This window comes from Tinamus guttatus, unplaced genomic scaffold, assembly GCF_059628265.1.
Source record: "Tinamus guttatus ecotype Peru unplaced genomic scaffold, ASM5962826v1 Tinamus_guttatus_pri_ptg000323l, whole genome shotgun sequence".
NCBI classification, from domain to species: domain Eukaryota; kingdom Metazoa; phylum Chordata; class Aves; order Tinamiformes; family Tinamidae; genus Tinamus; species Tinamus guttatus.
Genome location: NW_028288857.1, coordinates 1,122,862 through 1,142,132, shown reverse-complemented (window position 1 = coordinate 1,142,132; position 19,271 = coordinate 1,122,862). Strand labels below are relative to the sequence as shown.

At 42.3% G+C, this 19,271-nt stretch overlaps 3 protein-coding genes across 3 annotated transcripts; all 3 read right to left on the bottom strand.

The window, feature by feature from the left end:
• Positions 1-5,106: 5,106 nt before the first annotated feature.
• On the bottom strand, positions 5,107-9,701 carry LOC104567368 (arylamine N-acetyltransferase, pineal gland isozyme NAT-10). Its single transcript, XM_088529056.1, has 2 exons — positions 9,146-9,701; positions 5,107-6,568 (listed from the first exon to the last, which is right to left on the bottom strand). Exon 2 carries the CDS (start codon positions 6,561-6,563, stop codon positions 5,691-5,693), a length of 873 nt encoding a protein of 290 aa, XP_088385182.1. The 5' UTR covers positions 6,564-6,568; positions 9,146-9,701; the 3' UTR covers positions 5,107-5,690.
• A 1,108-nt stretch (positions 9,702-10,809) lies between these two features.
• Positions 10,810-12,168, bottom strand: LOC104567369 (arylamine N-acetyltransferase, liver isozyme). Its single transcript, XM_010214178.2, has 2 exons — positions 12,135-12,168; positions 10,810-11,719 (listed from the first exon to the last, which is right to left on the bottom strand). Exon 2 carries the CDS (start codon positions 11,712-11,714, stop codon positions 10,830-10,832), a length of 885 nt encoding a protein of 294 aa, XP_010212480.1. The 5' UTR covers positions 11,715-11,719; positions 12,135-12,168; the 3' UTR covers positions 10,810-10,829.
• A 3,527-nt stretch (positions 12,169-15,695) lies between these two features.
• On the bottom strand, positions 15,696-16,634 carry LOC104567370 (arylamine N-acetyltransferase, pineal gland isozyme NAT-3). Its single transcript, XM_010214180.2, has one exon. The coding sequence runs from the start codon at positions 16,620-16,622 to the stop codon at positions 15,750-15,752; it is 873 nt and encodes a 290-aa protein (XP_010212482.2). The 5' UTR covers positions 16,623-16,634; the 3' UTR covers positions 15,696-15,749.
• Between the last annotated feature and the right edge of the window lie 2,637 nt (positions 16,635-19,271).

The window sequence follows — 19,271 nt, the reverse complement described above, 5'->3', positions numbered from 1 at the left end:
GTTGTGGAGTCTCCTTCTCTGGAGATCTTCAAAACCCGCTTGGATGCAGTCCTGTGCCACGTGCTTTAGGTGTCCCTGCGTATGCAGGGGGGTTGGACTAGATGATCTCTAGAGGTCCCTTCCAACCCTAAGCATTCTATGATTCTATGATTCTATGATTCTAAAAACAAGGGCTTTTTAGCAAAACTTTTTTTCCTAAAGCAAACCAAATATTGGGCAACGTTTACAGTTTGACACTTGAGCAGATTGTGAGTCTTAATTTCTGTCTTCCAAAAGAAGTTTGCTAATCCTGTCTCTTTTTCAGCCAAAAAATTCCAATCTTATAATTATCTAGGTCTTGTCATAGAAGCATAATAACTGCTTCAGAAACATGTTTGAAAGCTGAATAAAAACTGATTCTTTGTGGTTAATTATTGTGGGTTAGCTAATGTAATGTAAAATATTGTGCTTAATACAATAAGATATAAGAAATGATTCTGTTTGGTGCTTGCCACAGATGTCCCCAAGTATTAGTTGATTGCACTGGCTCTTTGTTAAGCATTTAGTGAAGCCCTCTGAAACACTTCTAGGATAGAAACATTAGGGCCTTTGGTCAGTCAGCATTAGGCAGAGTGAGAATGTCAATATGGGTTTCATCTCAGATTGGGTTTGTCTCAAATTTTAGCTGTTTTCTTTGTATCCAAGCCTTCAACAGGAAATACTTCTTTCTGTTATTTCATTTCTTCACTTAGATGTCTGAATTACTGAATTACTTACATCCTTAGTGTTGACTTGCTGAAGAAAGAAGAATTTTCTATGTCAAAGCAGGTAGTGGCCATCATGGACATAAGAGGTGACTTAGTGAAGCAAGAGGTGAAGCTCAGTTAATTATATAAAGAAAGGTTGTGTGTCTGTAGTTTGCGTGTATGATATATGAGCTATAATCCATATATCAAAAGCACCTAATTAGATATTCAAGATGGATCATGGGTGGAAATGAAATATACTTCTAACCTAGTAAGGGAACCTCAAACAGGTAGAAAATCTGTGATTCATGATCTGAAATAGTTTTTCGGAGCTAATTAAATGCTACTGGTTCAATTACTTAAAACCTGACCATATATTATCACCAGCTGAAAAGAAGTTAATGATCACAAGACATTTTTCATCCTATGGATGATGTGACCAGGGCTAAGAAATGATTTATTGTTAGTCCTCACTAGAAAAACTCAGAATATATCCCATTATTCTTTTATGCTTATTACTAGGAAAATGATGTATGTGAATACATTTCTTCACTGGAGAGGGCATTTCTGAATGGTTTTGCTAGATAGTTGGTAATGAGGGAAGAAATGTGTCCTAGTGAACCACGAGCTACCACGAGATGTCACTGTTATTGCACTTCCCTGAAAGGGAATTTGGCACCGTTCCACTGACATTATGTAAAGGAGTTTTGGGGGGTAATTTTGTTAATTGCTTGTGGCTAAAACAAACTACGTGAAGTCCTTTGTGGAGGCTCCACGCAGAGGATTCTTCCACATTGCAAAGTTCTGTTCGAGTCCGACATGGGGTAACTTTGTGGTTTAATTGCCTTCTGCCATACAGTGGTCCCCAGTTTAATTCCCTGGAGAATGGCTGTGCCTAAATATGTATGAGATTGTACCTGGGTCAGGGCATGTGCTGAGCAAGCTCTTTATCTATCCTTCTAGGAGTTTGGGGAGGAGAAAGGGTGATTCTGCTATTTCCTAAACAGGCCCAACACCAACTATAAAGAAATGACAGATGTTGGTTTATTGTCTACAAATCTGCATGCCTGAGTTCTGATTAGGTGACAGGTGAGCTGGTGAAATGCTACTCTGAGACCCAACTACCAAGTTTCAACACAATCCCTTTTTGCTTATGGAGTTTGTAAAATGCAGTTCTAAAAGCATCCTTCAAAGTATGTTATTGTGAGCAAGACAAAACTAAAAATCTGTCTACATTACATTTTTAAAGGTATCTTTAAAAGCAAGTGTTCAGGTAAGTGATAGGACCTTCTGAAATACCCACTTATATCTCCAACCATATAACTGCATGCTTACATATATATATATATACATATATATATATATATATATGATATATTTTAAGTCTGGCTCTCGTATCCTAGAAGAAACGTACAAGGTAGGAAGACAGAAATGTTCATTTGTATAAAGTCTGTACTGTAACCAGGCTACGAGTGTATCAGTGAAATATTTATAATGCAAGCCTTAACTCAAGCTTTCTTGGCTCTGATGTAGTCTCAAATGCCATTTTCATGGACAACTTCCCAAGCTGTAGAATTATAAATCCTGCATAGCCATGTTTCTAAATCAAAAGCATTACTTCCTTGAGAATAGAAGTGAATTGGACTAAGTAGTCAGCATTTTCCCTAAATAAATTGGCTACCTTGAGAATTTATTGGTTAAAGTTAAGCATCTGGCACCAGAAGTGTTTGTGCCTGTTATATTGCTGTATCCCTTAGACTGAACGAAGATAGGTGTGTGTTGTAGTCACTGTAGTTCAATGTTACAGGTAAGTGTGTCTCTTGTCAGGAGTTTTGTTCCTTCTTTTGACAGGCACAAGGTTCTTTTTTTTTTGTTCTTGTAAGTCCTAGTGTTGGGAATGTGCAAATATTAAACACCTTCATCTTTCCTGTTGATTTTTCTTGTTATTTCCATTCATCTTAGTTTTGGATCTTAAAAACCACAGGAGCGAAGTCCAACTGAAGTGAGCCAACCCCTATCCTCCCTTTAGTAATGCATGAGCTAATTAAACTTTGGTTCTTTTAGTGGGGGAGAAATGTGTAGTACCATGGAGTTTGAACCGTGTTTCTTTTGCTGTCTCTTTCTTAATAAGATACTCATTATACAATTTAACAATTTGTTTAACAAAAGCAAATGGCTCTCATTTTCCACTGGGCATTGCCTCTGTGTGTGTTTGTAATGGGCAGTTAGTGTGGGATTATGCAAAGCCATCAATGGGATCTGAACATCCATTTGCTATTAAAACTAATGCAATCTAATCCAGAATTCAGAATTAAAAGGAAATTGTCTTTCTCTGTTTTAATTAGAATAGCAAGCTTTTAAATTGCATTTGGAATTACAAAAGTCCTAGGTCAGGGGTTCAAATTGTTTGTTTTTCTCCATTTGAGTAACAGTCTGCAACTAAAACAGCACAATAGTTCAGGATCTCATTTCTTGGAGAGAGATGTGATGAGAGGCTGTGATGCCTCTTCTTTTTATTTGTTTGTTTTTACATCATTTCTGTCTCTACCTTTGAGACGTTTTGGGCCTAGCATTCACACCTTAGCAACTTTTGCTTTTATCAGCTTTTGGGGAGGCTTAGCTGAACTGTGAAACTTCCCATCTGTATGTGTTGACGTTCCTTCGTGTGGTCTCATGCTGCGCAGTGAAGGACCTGGTTATATTTGTTACGTCTAGAGGAAAAATCTCTTCAGAAAGTGATTATGAAAGATTGACTTAGAGAAGAGTTGAAGCTTGAATCATCTCCAGCTCTTTAGATTTATAGTAAGAGCTGAATACTAGAAGGGGGTATCCGGTGTCTTTGCTGTCACGGATAATAATGCCAACATGAACCTGTAGACCTCTCCCCAAGAAGTCCTCAGCACCACAGCCCCAGCATCCCCAGGCAAGCATGGACACAAAGGAACTGCTCTGTTGGTGTTTGGCCTGAGTGCTAGGGGTGGTCGCGCCACAAAGCAACGCGTAGAAGAGATTCGCTGACCTGGGAGAACACAGGTGGGAATTTCTGCCAGCTAAAGTGGACACGATGGGTGTTTCTGAAGTCCTAATGTTTCTGAAGTCCTAATGTTCCTCACGGTCTTGGGGAACACTTCATTGTGTCAACGATTTAGAAAGTAGAAACCTTTCTGAGGCCTTAATATGAGACAGTGGTAGCACAACTTACAAAGCCAGGTTCCTTAGTTCCACTGACAGAAGAACTTGGTTCTTACTCCAGGAAGCTCTTTCCTCCTCGTGTCCCTCATAGTTCCCCCTCAGCTCCTGTGTCCCAGGACACACGTGTGCTCCCCACCATAACCAGCTGCCCCCACAGCAGCTTCAGCTCCTGCCCTCGCTCTTGGGGCTTGCCCGACCGCAGCGTGCCCACGTTGGGCTCTCACCATATAGAAATGAGAGCTACGAGGGATCCTCATCCCCAGCCATCCTCTTCCTCAGCCCATGAGCTGCTGTAACCCGTAGGAACTTATCTCCAACATTTCCATTGGACTTGCATCACACCAGCCTGTTCAGCCCAAGAATTTCACGGTGAGGAGGGCTGCCCGGTCGATCAGGCTGCTCAATTGCACAGCCCTTACTTATGTAGCAAACCAAGCGTGCCAGGATTGTGCCATTATGGGAAGTTCTGTATTTACAGCAGTTCTTATGGGTTTACTTTTTATTTTCAAATACACGTTTACAGCATTTGTGAGATTTCTGATCAGATCATGTCTTTGAACAAAAAGCTACACTGATCAGTGGGATAAATTTTTAACCACACTCAGGGTTAGAGTAGATGGAAAAGAAGAAAAGAAGAAGAAAATAAAGTGTGTTTTTCAGTGTTTCTGCCTTTATTTTTTTTTACATGCTTTGAGAATGCTTCTGCTTTTTCAGTGGTTTCTTTGCTTGAGCATTTTGCAGAGAAGCGTGGAAGGATGTGATGACAATTTGGTTAAGATGGGGAACTGTGATTGTGAAATAATTGGAAAGAAAAAGATTGCTTTCAATTTGACTGGCTTCTTAAAAACGAAGAAATTTATTTGTGACCCTAAAGCTGCTGCGCTTCCCAGGATTCGTGTGCAGTATCCATATAGAATTCCAAATTTGTTATACACAAAGAGATGGCAGTGTAGCAGTTAAGGGTATAGTTGGCTTAGTGTTATTATTCCACCTTCGTTATATGTACAATAACTTGCAGCATACATGCAATAACTTGCAACAGTAAAAATATGAAATTCCCACCCCATTTGGGATAGAAATAAATTTGAGCCGTTTGAGACTCACATTTAAGCAGTGTATTCTGATTCACTCTGGAATAGGATGATTTTCTTTTGTAGGATGGCTGCAGTTTGCATCTTAGAAAAAATACATACATACCAAAAGTTACTTAGTTTGCTATGGTAATAACAAAGGGATGGACACGCAAATAATCTTTTCCCGACGTGTTTTGGTTGAGGAGCTCTGTGCCTCCTGAAATGTGATGTTCAAAGGTGACAGTATTGTTATACCCACTTGAAAGATAGGGAAATGAGATGAGTGGCTAGATGTTGTGAAAAGTGAAATTTTAAATGTGTATGTTGTTGTCTAAATGCTCACAGATTTTTTTTCTCATAATAACCATAAAAAATGTTGGCAGCATATCAAAATTAATAATTCTTACTCTTTATATGTGCTATAGGCACTCCAGAATTCCCCAGACATGTTTCTTGCCCGAGTTTATGACCAGATACAAATCAATGTCTACTTTTCTGCCAAAAATTGAACTTCAGTCATTTCACAGCAAATAATTCTGTCTACCTGGCAGAAGAGTGTGATATCCCTGATTTCTTCACTTTAATCTGGCATTAATGTATTTTTCCTTCAATTGCCTGCAAGGGAATCCTGTAATCTTGCAGTAGTGATTGGGCAAACCATGGAAAATACTGTAAATTAGCATAGGTTTTTTCCAGTAATCTAAATTGTGTAATATCCTTTGACATTAATTGGCACAAGCTTTTTATCTAGAGTTACATTGAATTTCTCTTTCAGTGTCTTTTCCACCTCTTCGTCCTCAAGCATTACGAATTCCACCAGATCCGTATTTTCCTTGTAATTGTACGTGGTCTCAGTGAGCGTCCACCCAATTAGCGCTCGGAAGCCCTCGGTGGTCTGGAGGGTGCAGATGGACTTCCTTGTGAACAGGGAGTCGGGAGACGTCTGAAGGTACGTGCACTGGAAACGGAAATCTTCCACCGTCCGTGGCTCAAGACTGAACATATAAACCTTCCGACACTCTTTTTTCTCTAAAAGGTCAGAACTAGAGAAATGTTGATCGGGGATATATTGTTTCCGTCGCACTTTTTCCAGGTACCAGATGGCGTTTTTTTCCGTGAAGCGAAAGACGCCAGGAGCCTGGGGCTGGTCTTTCCCAGACATGAGCTCCATCGGCTGCCACATCTGATAGGACACACCAAAGCCTCCGTCAACAATATAGGCCTTGCCATCAATCACTACCTTTACGAGCAGGTGGGTCATGATGTTGGCATACGTGTTTTGGTGTGGATTGAATACATATGCTCCCAGAAAACTGGCATCATATCCCAGGCTCTTCAGGACCCAGCCCAAGAGCTGGTTGTTTTCCATGCACCAGCCACCACGCTTCTTCCTCACAATTTTGTTATAAACGTGCTCCAGCTCCAAAGTAATTTTCTCCCCGCAGTGGATGCTGAGGTTTTCAAATGGAACAGCGCGGATGTGGTGCTGGAATATATCAGTTAAGGTTTCCAAATCTTGTTTTTCAAGGGAACCGTTATAACCAGTTCTCGCAAAATACTCTTCAAGGTTCATGTTTCCTGTAAAGGAAAGAAATGTTTTTTTGATTTTGTTTCTTTACATCAATGATTTATGATACTGGGAAGAACTGCCCAGGATATTGCCAGCAGAGACGCTTCAACTTACTGAACCTCATCAGAGCAGTTTTTAAAAGCAACAAATATTCATATCAAACAGTTCTAAGAGCAAAGAAGAGTAGTGCATGTGAGGGTTTGCTTTTTACCTTAGAGTCATCCCGATGGCAAACAGTTGATGCAACTGCCGCTTGATATGCAAGGTCTGTGTAACAGGGATTTGCTGTATTTGCATTGTAACTGCAGGCTTAGGAAGAAATATAAGATCTCACTAGGGAATGCTCAGAAGCTTTCATGAAAAAAAAGGCTAAATCCACTTTTCAATGAAAGGTGTAGCTGTGCAGGGAGCAGGGTTGTCTAGCAGCTGGAGGGAGAATAATTTGAGCCAGGATTCACATGTTCCTTTCATGAGTCTGCCACTGATCTATGTGATCATAAATGAATGGTTCATTCCCTACATGTCTCTGTTACTTCTCTTACAAAAAGTAGAAAATGGTACTCCCTGCACATTTTGTGATGTGTTAAGTTTTATTCAGATATTTATAACTGAAAGAGGAAAAACCACTGACCTTTGCAAAAGTCACCCACCGCTGAGGCCCTCGTCTGCTCTGAGTGTTACCCTAACTCATTTTGGTGTTGCAATAATTATTCTGCATGAATCGTTACTCACGATTCATATAAGATGAGTAATCTAAAAGACAAAAAGAATGTCTCTATTTCAGGTGCTCTACAAGAGGGAAGGGGATGGTTTACTGCTCTCTGCTCTGGGTCTTTCATAAAACCTCATTTACTCCTGCCGAAGCAGGCTCTGAGAACAACCTTGTTCAGTGGCTTCATGGTCTTCCCCCCTGCTAGCAATGCCCATCTCTGCTGGGAACACAGCTCCTGGGCCAGATGGCTACCTGAGGAGCTAGTCAACTTATTTTTCTGCCTCTCAATGTCAATGGAAATCTTGGCTTTCCCAGAAGTGTCTACATTTCCCAGAGATCTATCAGGGTGTTGGCCATCCCTGCAGGCTGTATGATCCATAGGGCTCTGCATAGATCCTGTTGTAAATGTTTACTGTAGATTGCCTGCTAGGATAGGGAGCTTGACATGACGTGTTTTGAACACTTGGACCTTTGTGAAGACAGCAGTAACCATTTCAGCGGTTCAGAGTTACTGCAAATATTTAACTTCTTGACAATTCAGAAAGCTACTTGGAAATCTTTTGTGCATACAGCAAGCTAAGCTTCAGACGCTTGGTATTAGCGACTCGGGAAGTCGATTGTGTTCAAATAAATTCAGCACTGAAATGCTGAATGTTTCCTTCCAGCCAGGGTTTCTCGGGATGATTTTCAGTGATGGATTTGTGATGTGCGTATGTGCGTTCCAGAAGCAGCTGCCCAAAGTCAATGGAGAGCTCATCAAATATGGTATGTTATCTTCTATGAGACTATCGTGTTCAGTGTTATTTAGGTGTGTTGGTGGATATTCTAAGGTAATATTTGTTAGGAAGAAAATAAGCTTCCAGCATTCCACGGAATGCTTTTTTTTTTTTTTCCCAAAAAAAGATTGGCCAAAATTAAAACCTTTTGTCCATGGTGACACCCAACTTTGATGAGTTGGATAAGATGGAACAAAATATCCTTCTCCCTCTCCTTTTTGGTTTGCAGGGTCTAATTCTACCCAAAGCTACCTGGCCACGTTCTGCATGGTAAAAAGTAAGGCCTGATCATACCAGCATAATGTAAGTTCTTGATTTTATATTGCTTGTGGTTTCTCTCTACAGCTCCGTAACATGATCAGCATTAGATCTTAACTGCTAGGAGATGAAAGCTACCGTTCTTTTGAATTGTGAACAGATCAGATGAAAAGCTAGATACTGAAAAGATAATTCCACAGATGCGACTATGATTTACACAGGGAAAGGCAGCATCAGCAGAACCTTCAAGGCCTGTTTCTAAATGTACAAATAAAGATGTTTGTTAATGCAAAAAATATTTACCGCTAGCACCTCCATACCATGACTGTACACACAATCAGCAATTCTATTAAAAATATATATATCTATTCTATCCTAACGCAGCTAGTACACAGGCTTTGTGGAGCAGGCAAAACACAGTCTACTAGCTTCATTTTTAAGTTGCTTTTGACTGTAAAGAAAGCAAAATGTACTGATTATTTTTTTTTCTCTTTGCTTCCTTTGCATTTGCAATACTTTTAAATAAAGTTAAAGATATATTTACAAAATACTTCCTAGAACAGGCTGTAGTTCCAAATTTACACGCGCCGGTAAATCTAAATAAATGCATCTCTCTGCTGGACAAGTGAATTGCCTTCTGAAGAGCAGGTAGACAGAAGAATTGAAATTGTATTGTTATTGTTTTGCCTTCTTTAAGAGCCCATATTTAGCAGTCATTATTTTAGTTCTATCCCCCACTTATTTTTATAATATCTTTCCCTAAATGAAATTTTGCTCAGATTTATTCCCCATAAATAAACCAATTTGTTATCTTTATTTTTTTAATCAAAGAAACTTACCTCTCAATGGACCTTTATTAATTTATGTATTCAGCTGTTGGATTGTTTATTTCTGGGATTACAGGCAGTAGATATAACTTGCAAGCTCTGTCTTCCTCTTGAATTCTGTCTTCCCGTCCTGCACTCCTGAAACTTAAGTTACAAGAAAGGGCAGAGTCCACCCAAAATGCATGCACATTTTTTTTTCGGGCTTCACTGATCCATGAGCAAATTAAACTTTGTTTCTTCTCAATTAAGCAAGGTTTGTGTCTTTTGCTGGTTAAGACCAGATTGCACTGGTTTTCTCTGTAAAATAATTTCAGCAGATCTTCAAAAAATGGCTCAGCAGTTTTCATGAATAATTTAATGTTATTTGATGACCGGGACGTTGCAGTGGAGGTTGGTGTTTTCTTTGCTTGGGGGTGCCCTGTGTTGCCTAGGTGTTGCAGGCTACTTTTGCTCCCCCAACTTTTCAGTCTTCTCAAAGCTTCCACTGCACCAGCTGGTCATTTTGTCATGTTCTCATATAATGAATGCCATGCTAACTATTTATTTGTACAGTGTTGCATATGAAATGAAGCAAATAATGTGTTTCCTCTCTAAAACTTGGTCTTTGACATATTGGATCTCTCCCTTTCAAGTTTTACAGTCTTTGTTGGAGATGGAAAGCAAGAGGGTCAGGTCCCGTTGAGGAGGTGAAGGGCAAGTTGGGCTGCATCTGGGAAGCACTGGAGTTTTAGGTGCATCAACCATCTCCACAGTGAGCATGACTGATTCACACACACTTCAAATAAGGGCCAGTGTTGGTCCCTCTGCAAGATCCATCCCCATGGCATGGCCGGGTTTCCAATGCAGGGCTCACTTCCAAGCCCCGAGCCAGGCTGACTGGAGGGGGGCACAAATGCAAAGGCTCTGCTTTTCATGACTGAAAGTCTCCACGTGCTGAAATCATGCTGGCAGTATGTCCTAACTGCTCAGGTTTTCTCTTGCATCACTCCTTGTAGCCTTTGTAATAAGCTTTTTGTCTGCAATGTTGCCATCTGAGGAAATAAGGCCTTGAAATGTCTAGACTACACATTTTCAAAGGTTGGTCTAATTTTGTTTGTTCACATTTTTGATTCTAAATCCATGATTTTTTTAAGAACTGTTGAAGAGCTTCATGTCTTGTTGGCTTTGTTTATATTTCAGAGAAACAGAAAAACACACTGAAAGTAACTAAAATTGAGCACTCTTAAGAGCATTTTTTTTGTAAGTGCCATTGCATGACTAGCTCATTTTAAGTTGGTTTGAAATTGGGTGTTAAAACTCAACTCATTCAACTTTTTTTCAATATAATCTAAACAGCACCTACATAGTGGTTTGTTTTAAGAAAGACTTGCCCTCTTTCATTTCCTATGGTTTATTTAGAGGTCAAAATCATTTGCAAACTGTTGAAGAAAGTAAATAATTTGTAAAACTATGTTGAGAAGGTGGGAAATAATGCAAGAAACTTCAGAGATCTCTTATGCAAAATGGTAATACAGCTTCTCCTAACAAGTTTAAGAAAAAAAAATGAAACGGACATAGCCAAATGATTAAGGAAATACTTAAATTTACCATCTGAACAGCTCAACTTTAGAATCAGCTTAATATATTATTAATGTTATTTTTAGAATTTTTTATATTGAGTATTTAAGGATCCATCTTGTACAGGGTTGGTGTTAGATCACACCATATCAGCTAAATTAGGTGGCAAGCCACGAATGTTTACTGGTTTAAGTTTATTCTCTAAGATTATATTGAATGTGTCTTTCAGCGTCTTCTCGACCTCTTCGTCTGTAAGAGTAGTGATCTTCACCATGTCCATGTCCTCCATGTAGTTGTACTTCACCTCAGTGAAGGTCCATCCAACTAGGTTACAAACCCCATCAGTGGTCTGGAGAGTGCAGATTGACTTTTTATGAAGTAAGTTATCAGATGTCTGTAGGATCCAGTTTAGCTCCTGGAAGTCATTCATATCTCGTGGCTCAAGAGTGAATGAATGCATTTTTCTAATCTCCTTCATTCCTGGATTATCAGCTGAAGGGTCACTTTGATCTGTAATGCAATGCTTCCTTTTTATTTTCTCCAAGTACCAGGTACCGTTGTCCTCCGTCAAGCGGAAGATGCCAGGAACCTGAGGCTGATCCTGCCCAGAAACCAGCAGCACTGGCTGCCACATTTGATAGGTACCACCAAAACCACTGTCTACAATGTAGGACTTGCCATCGATCACTACCTTTAGCAGGACATGATCCATGTCAGCCTTATATGTTCTCTCTGCTGGATTGTAACTGTTGCCTCCAAGAATACAGACATCGTACCCTATTCTTTGCAAAGCCCAAAATAAAAGGTAGTTGTTTTCCAGGCACCATCCACCCCGTTTCTTTCTCACGATCTTATTGTATGTACGCTCTAAATCCAGATAAATGCTCTCTCCGCAGTGCATGCTGAGGTTTTCAAAGGGAATCGCGCGGATGTGGTGCTGGAAGATGGCTGTTAAGGTTTTCAAGTCTGCATCCTTATGGGACCCATCATAAGAAATTCTTGAAAAATATTCTTGAATGTTCATTTTGCCTGTGTGAGCAGAAAAAGAGCAGGTTACTGTGAAGGCTCTCGAGGGACTCCTTCCTATTTCTGCAGCACCGGTTAACCGGCCTGCAAAGATACCTTGTGCTTTTGCCTTGTATTTGAAAGAAACCTCTGCCCTTGATAGGGGGTGAAAATAGTTTAGAGCTGACAGTATCATCTGTATTTGTTATTTTTAAAAAAGAGAGAGAGAGAAGGAGCAGGTGAGAATACTGCCTTATCTCTCCAAAAATTTCTTCAGCCCAAGTCACTGTCTGTGTTGCAGGCACCAGTAGCACTTGGCACAGCAGATTTTGTTTTTGGTGTGACGACCAGTGACAAAATAATTATAAAGGTGACAAACAACAGGTCTATGGACAAGTTGTTAGACTGTCCTGTGATAGAAGTTGCAACAATTTCTTACTGTTTGTCCTTAGAGTAACAGGGCAGCAATTCTTCACTTATCACATATAATTTAACTAGAAGGGTTTATATGCACGGCTTTAGCTAACGGGGATTAACTCCTCTGTGTGTCATCGTTTCAGACAAGCTCTCGTGTGAAGTAGATTGTTGTTTTATTAATCTCTTTAGTTTCCCTGTTGAGTTTGCACGGTACTTTGACCTTGGCTGTTGGTGTAGAAGGGGAAGATTGTTAATTTTTCTAATTCAAGGGTCATAAAAACTGATAATTATAAAGAACATATTCAAGGCGTATTATGTGGTTTTCTGCTTTGTCTTTCACAAAGCAAAGGTTGCAGTTGGAGCTCAGATTGGGTGTATTTTGTGTTATACCCCTTCTCATGTGTCTTCATGAGCAGAAAGTAACTCACCTTTGCTACAGATTGTGTGGCCCAGATGCAAAAGGCACCCGATACCATTTCTAATCATGTGGTATCTGTGATTATTTGTTTTGCCCTTAATATAGATTTAATTTGGCATTTTTTCCACACAAAGATTTCTTTTTTTTTTTATTTCTCAGAACCGCTCACAATCTGCTAAAGTCTGTATTAATTTCTGAAAAGCCTGAGGATTTCTTGCTCCTTGAAACTGATTCCATGTCCCCTGGGAGGATTTTCTGAAAAGTGCCTGGCGCAGATTATGTGGGAGAAATGAGTTTCCCGCTCGGCGCCTCAGCATGGGCCCAGCTGCTCCAGCGGGATCACCCGGGAATTCAGCTGGATCCGGTGCCGGCCGCTGCGCCAGCGGGGAAGCTTTCCTGGAACAGAGGGGTGGAAACACCCACCCTGGCCTGTCAGAGGACCCAATCTCTAGACTTTCACCCCAAAAGTCAGGCCGTAACTCACTTGCTCTTGCTGACGGGAACAGGATTCAGGCTGCATGATGCAAAAAATGCAGCAAAAATGTAACCCAATGGAGGGCTGTCCCACTAAGAGAATCAGAAATAAGCATCTAGGCTTCAAAAGAACCAAAGGGACCCACATTAATGAGTCTTTGATTCTGCATTTTGTGCTTTTCTTTCCCCCGTCTCTTTCGGGACAGGCAGGGTCTCCCCGGTAACGGTGCTGGCAGGAAGCCTTCCCTCCCACGTCCCCTCGCTCCCCTTGGCAGGAATTCTGCACGACGGGATGGACACGTCTCCCTCCCGCGGCCGTGCCCAGCTGGACTCCGACATCCCAAGCTCCATGACGCCTCTTTTCACTCACACAGTTTTGCCCAGCTCTCATGCACGTTCCCAGGCTCAGCGCGGTGGTACTGAGACACAGATATTAGTTCTGCCTGTCTGCAGTCGTCCCTGGGGTATCGGCGTCTCCTCGTAACGAGGATGAGTAGCAGAAAGGGCTCCTCGCTGTGAGGATTCTCCAGGGACGCCCAGGAAAGGCTTCCCTCCAACGCGCCTGTGCAATTTGTTTGATTTTTAACCTGTGTTGCACCTGAGGCACGAGTCAGGTTTTCCATACATCCTGGCTCAGCGGAATCGGGATAGTATAAGTCTCGGGCAGTTGCTCTTTGCACCTGGACATTGTCCTCGTGCTGCAGCCCGAGGCACTGACCCTGGCGCGGTCATTCCTCCCTTGCAAACACGGGCTGAGCACTGGCGATGCAGGGGAATGTCACAGGGTCCTCCAAGCCACCTCTCGCCCTTTTAGCAAGAGGGATCCAAAAACCAGGCCCTTGGGCACTTACCCTGCAGGCAGTGAGCATCCGACTTTGTGTGCTGGGCTGCTCCGAAGTTCCCAGGAATGCTTGCACTGGGAACTCTGCTCTTAAAGCTCCAGGCTCCCTTTTCCTGCCTGGCAAAGGAGGCTCAGCCTCCAGCAGAGACAGAAAGAAGAGGTATTTTCCTCTTTTACAGACTTTTCTGTTGTGATGGCTTGATTATTTTATTTGTAACAGCATCATGTATGGAAAAAAGAAAGAAATAGGAATGCAATTCATCGTGTTAGTGCTGTAAAAAGAGCTGGAAGATGAGCCCGTCCCCAAAGAGCCTGGAGTATTGAGTGGGCTGAAGCCTCCCATCGTGCTGAGGGAGAACCAAAACCCTTCAGGGGGACAAGAGAGAAATGCAGTTTGGGGAGCAACTTTTGAGAGTGGCTACAGCCCTGTCCTCAGCAGGTCCCTGGAGCAACAAGGGTCACCACTACCAGTTCATTTCGTCCTGTCCTCAGCTTTAAGTGACTATTGTCCATGCAGTTAAGCACATAGGGGTGTGTTTGGTGCCAGGAGGAGGGGGATTAGGGGGACTTATCTCAGGGAAATACATTCTGAGCAGGCAGAATAGCAGCACCTTTTGTTAACTAGCACGTAAATTGCTTCTTATAGAAAGCCACGTACATTGCATAACAAAATAAAAAAGGGACAGTGTGGCTATTGTATTTTTAAAAGCCTTATCTACAAAACATAATCAGGACAACTGCAGTGATTAATGAAGAATCGTTGTGAATTTTTACTTTGGAAGAAATTGTAGTTTGGGGGAAAAAAAAACAGATGAATACTTATAGTTCACAATACTTGATTTTTTTATTGGATTGTAATTTACTTAATTATAAGTAAGTGCATAGTTGTAATGCTTCTGTGATTTGTACATAAAGCAACACCAAGCATCATCTCAAAGGGCAATATGATTACATTTGAGTAATTTCTTGTACTAAAAATGTTAGCCTTTAGGTATCTGATTAAGATTTATCCTTTCTCCTTATATCAATATAATTAGCATCACTGCAAACACATATTCATTAGAAGGCATGTGTTTTGGAAAAAAAAAAATCCTTCTGTGCATGAATTTGAATTCAGCCCCAGTAAAATTAATGTGCAGCAATATTCAGAGCAGCAAGAGCACCCCGTGAGCGGAGGATGTATTCCCAGCTGCCTGCTGCTGGATTGAGCAAGCGAACTGTGTGGGAGATGCTTCGGATCCAAAGAGAGCCCCAGAATTGATGCTTTTTGGATACATCACGGAGAGAACGGGAGTGATGTTACGTCAGAAATGAGACTGAATTTTCTCCTAATGTTTCCAACCATCAGTTTTAGGCCATAAATACCCACGCTGTAGGTATTCACCATGCATGTCCCAAGCACGGAGCTGCGTGCTTACTGCATGGAGGGATGCAAAACACCAAAAGAGGACAGACTTGGGCTTGCAGTGGCAAAGTGAGCACTGAACATCTTTGTTTTTCCAGCTATTAAATTCCAAAAAGAATATGGTAGTCATTTAAGATGCAGATATGATTTTCCTCAAGTGGCAGTGCAAAGTAATAAGGAAAGAGATATGTTGCCCCACCAGCGCTAGTGGGGAAGGCCCTTAAGCGATGGAAGGGAAAGGGAGCAGGCAAAGCCCCCTTCCAGCTATGCTGGAGCAGAACAGGAGCAATTTGATTGAGCAGGAGGAAATTATCTGTTCCTGAACTAGGGAGACATACAGGAACGCTTATGAAAATCAATTTCTTTTCTAGATTCATGCTAATATGTTCTGCCTTACGCTGGCATAGATGGAAAGGGGAAGCCTAACCTTTAGCATTTGTCAAAAATAGGGGAAAGATGGTATTTAGTATCACTGTATTGAATTAAATCGGGCAGTGTGTTAAAACAGAGACAACTTGCTAGTATTGACGGCTACAAGTTTCTTATCTAGCGTTATGTTGAATTTCTCTTTGAGTGTTTTCTCTATTTCTTCATCCGTAAGGATTCTGATTTCCACCAGATCCATGTTATCCTTATAGTTGTATGTCATCTCCGTGAGTTTACACCCGACCAACGCGCGGATGCCATCGGTGGTCTGCAGGCTGCAGATGGACTTGGTGACGAAGAGGGAATCCGGCGCCGTCTGCAGGTGCTCGTTGCGGGGTCTGAACTCCTCGATGTCTCGTGGCTGCAGGGTGAAGAGATAAACCCGCCGGCAAATTTCTTCATCCACGTTGTGAGAAGTCGCAACGCTTTGGTTGGGGACATACTGCTTCCTTTTCACCTTCTCCAGGTACCAGATCCCATCTTCCTCCACAAAGCGAAAGATGCCGGGCATCTGAGGCTGGTCCTTGCCTGCAATGAGCTCCATGGGCTGCCAGAGCTGGTAGGACATCCCAAAACCACCATCCACGATGTAGGACTTGCCTTGAAGGACCACTTTGAGGAGAAGGTGGTCGATTTCATCAGCGTACGTGTTATTCTCAGGGACATAAACTTTCGATCCCAACAGGGTGACATCGTAGCCGAGGGTCTTCAGGGCCCAAGACAAGAGGTGGTTGTTTTCCATGCACCAGCCCCCGCGGTTCTTCCGCACGATCTTGTGGTACACTGGCTCCAGGTCCAGCTCCACGTGCTCCCCGCAGTGGATGCTGAGGTTCTCAAAAGGCACCGCACGGATGTGGTGCTGGAATATCGCCGTTAAGGTATCCAGGTCTGGCTTGTCATAGGCACCCCGGTAGGAAATTCTGGCAAAATATTCTTTGATGTCCATATTCCCTCTGAAAAAAAAGGTGGAAAATATATACATATATATATCTATAGCAGCTTGTGTTGGAAGTGACAGAAGGACCTTGCTCAGAAGGACCTTCCTCATCTGTAAATTATCCATATAGTGCAAATGGCCTGCACCAAATTGCCTGGGAATTTTGCACAGATGCTTGCAGTATGTATCAAAAGCAACAAAAATGCAAAAGTTCCCTCCGTGCCATTTCCGGGCAGCAGCACAAAGTGTTGCCAGTTTCTGCACGCTTCCCAAACGTGCAGAAATCGGCAGTGATTGCCCCAGGGCCACAAACACATCTGCACTTTGCAGCCCGCCAGCTGCTTCACTGGGGTTTTGCTTCACTCGCCTTTTGGCAGCCCTCCAAGCTTCTCCCCACAGCAGCAGAACCACAACTTTATCTATTTTTATCGGTGGTTTTTCTTTTGAGACGCACTGGCCCTTATCCCGTGAGACTTTAAACCAGCCTCACCCGACATGACCTCTTTCCTTGTAGGGTGGAAAAATATGTATTTATTCCTTCTTAAAGGCAGAGCCTTGTTGGTGCAGGGTTTTTTCGTCTGCCCATCCACCTCTTACAGTGGTTTTGTAGGCTCTCCCAAGCAGCAGTATCTGAAATGTCAGCTGCCACCCAAGCCAGACCTGCTGGGGACTGATAACCTGGCATTAACCCAGCAGATCTGCTGCACCCAGCACCTGCCTTGCTCTGCTCTTAGGCAATCAAGCCATTTTCCGCAGCGTTTCGCCTTAGCACGAGTTCAGCTTCCTCTTTAGGAAGGGCACAGCTATCAGAAACGCTGCCTTTAAGAAAGGATCTTACCTGCAGATCGGTTCAACAGCAAGTGTCTCCCCTGGGTTTGTGTGAGGTTTGTTTTTTTAGGCTAAAGCGAGCAGCATGGGTGCTGTCCAGGGACCAGGAGCTGCTCTCCAGCTCGGTATCTTCTCGGGAATGACTTTTCCCTCAACTTGCTTTCGCTTTCCTCTGTCAGATTGCAAAAGCTGAAAGGGAAAAAAAAAAAAAAAAGGGTGGAGCGAGCACACCCGGGAGTGAGCCAGCAAAACCCTCCTCACGGCAGCACCGTCCGGAGCGAATGCTTCCTGCAGCGGCAAAAAGGGCCTTTTCCATTTCCATAGCTAGCTGTGTGCATAAAGATAACAGGTATTTTTCCAAGGTATTTGGTTCTTGGTTGTTGGGGAATGCAGGAAATCTTGCAAGGCATTTAAATGGGAGCAGGATTTTCCCACTTTCTCCAGGAGGCAGCGGGATTTCTGCGCAGCCACGTGGAAACCTGCACCCCCGGGCCCCAGCAGCAGGCACAGGATCCGCAGCACTGCTGCCTTTGCCTGGTTTGCTCCAGGGAATTCACGTGCATTTCTTTGCTACCCCAAGTTGCACAAAATCGGAGAGAAAAATGAGACAACAGCGTGTCATCTTTGATCTTTGCCCAGAAATCCCCCAGAAATAGGATGCCACTGGCTTGAAGACGCTGGCCAAGAGGTAGTGCCTGTGCAGCGTGAATATGAAGGGCTCTGCAAACTTTGCTTTTTCCCAAGCTTAGTCTCATTCATTCTTATATATATACTGGAATACATATATATACTTATATATATACTTATATATATATACTGGAACGCTGGATTCTTTCGTATTAGTAATAATTAAGTAGGTTTCATTCAAATGCTGATTTGTGATGGTTTATTTGCTTTTACTAAATCTGATGGCATCCTCTATCTCCCAAATGCAAGAAGAAATGGCAGGTCTGGTTTAATGACGTTGCATCTCAGCTCTGCAGACTGTATTGCTGCAACCCCAGGTAGTTTTGGAGCCGTTCGCTCTGAGTTGGAGCTCTCGGCGGCCAGCAGCATTTAATTTTGCACTGAGTCCTTCTCTCATCCACCTTCAGAGGCAGAGCTGCTTCTGGCTAACAGCGATTCTTGGGAAAATCCAAGCTTTGGAGCTTCTGCCATGTTCTGAAGTCTGAGCAACCGGAAAGGAAGGATAGGGCAGGCTCTGTCCTACCGTCGCTAAAGGGCTTTTAATAGAGGAAAGCTGATCTCAGGCAAGTAAGAGCAGTAAATAATATTCATAGCCTATAAACATCTTCATAATAGTGGGGCTTTCTCATGCTTTATATGAATTGGCCTCTTTGTGTAATTATACCTGTGAGCTGTAGCTGTGGCCACGTATCTTTGCGATTTCTATCTAACACATCAGTCACTTGTGCTCCCCTTCGCCTGCTAAAGGATGACATGGGGACTTTTGCCTGCAGGATTATAGAAGGGATTTTTCTGCTGGATTTTTCTTGGGCTTTTCTTCAGTGAGGAAGAGACCAAGTCTCAATTTTAGTGACTTCAGCATCCGAGGAATATTCCTTAGGACTAGTGAGAGTCAAAAATTACATCCTTGGCTTATCTACAGCCAGTGCCAATAGGAGGTTTTCACACAAGCCAGAGCAAAGTATATTAATGCAGGCCTAGGAGACAGCTTTGGTCTTCTGGGCCTTTCAGTCCTGCGGGTTTCGACATAAATCTTTTAAATATAAGTGGTCATAATTCATTTAAATCCCATTACAAGGGGAACAATCGGCTTTTCTACCTGAATGGATATATCTTGCAGAAGGATTGAAGCAAAAAAAAAAA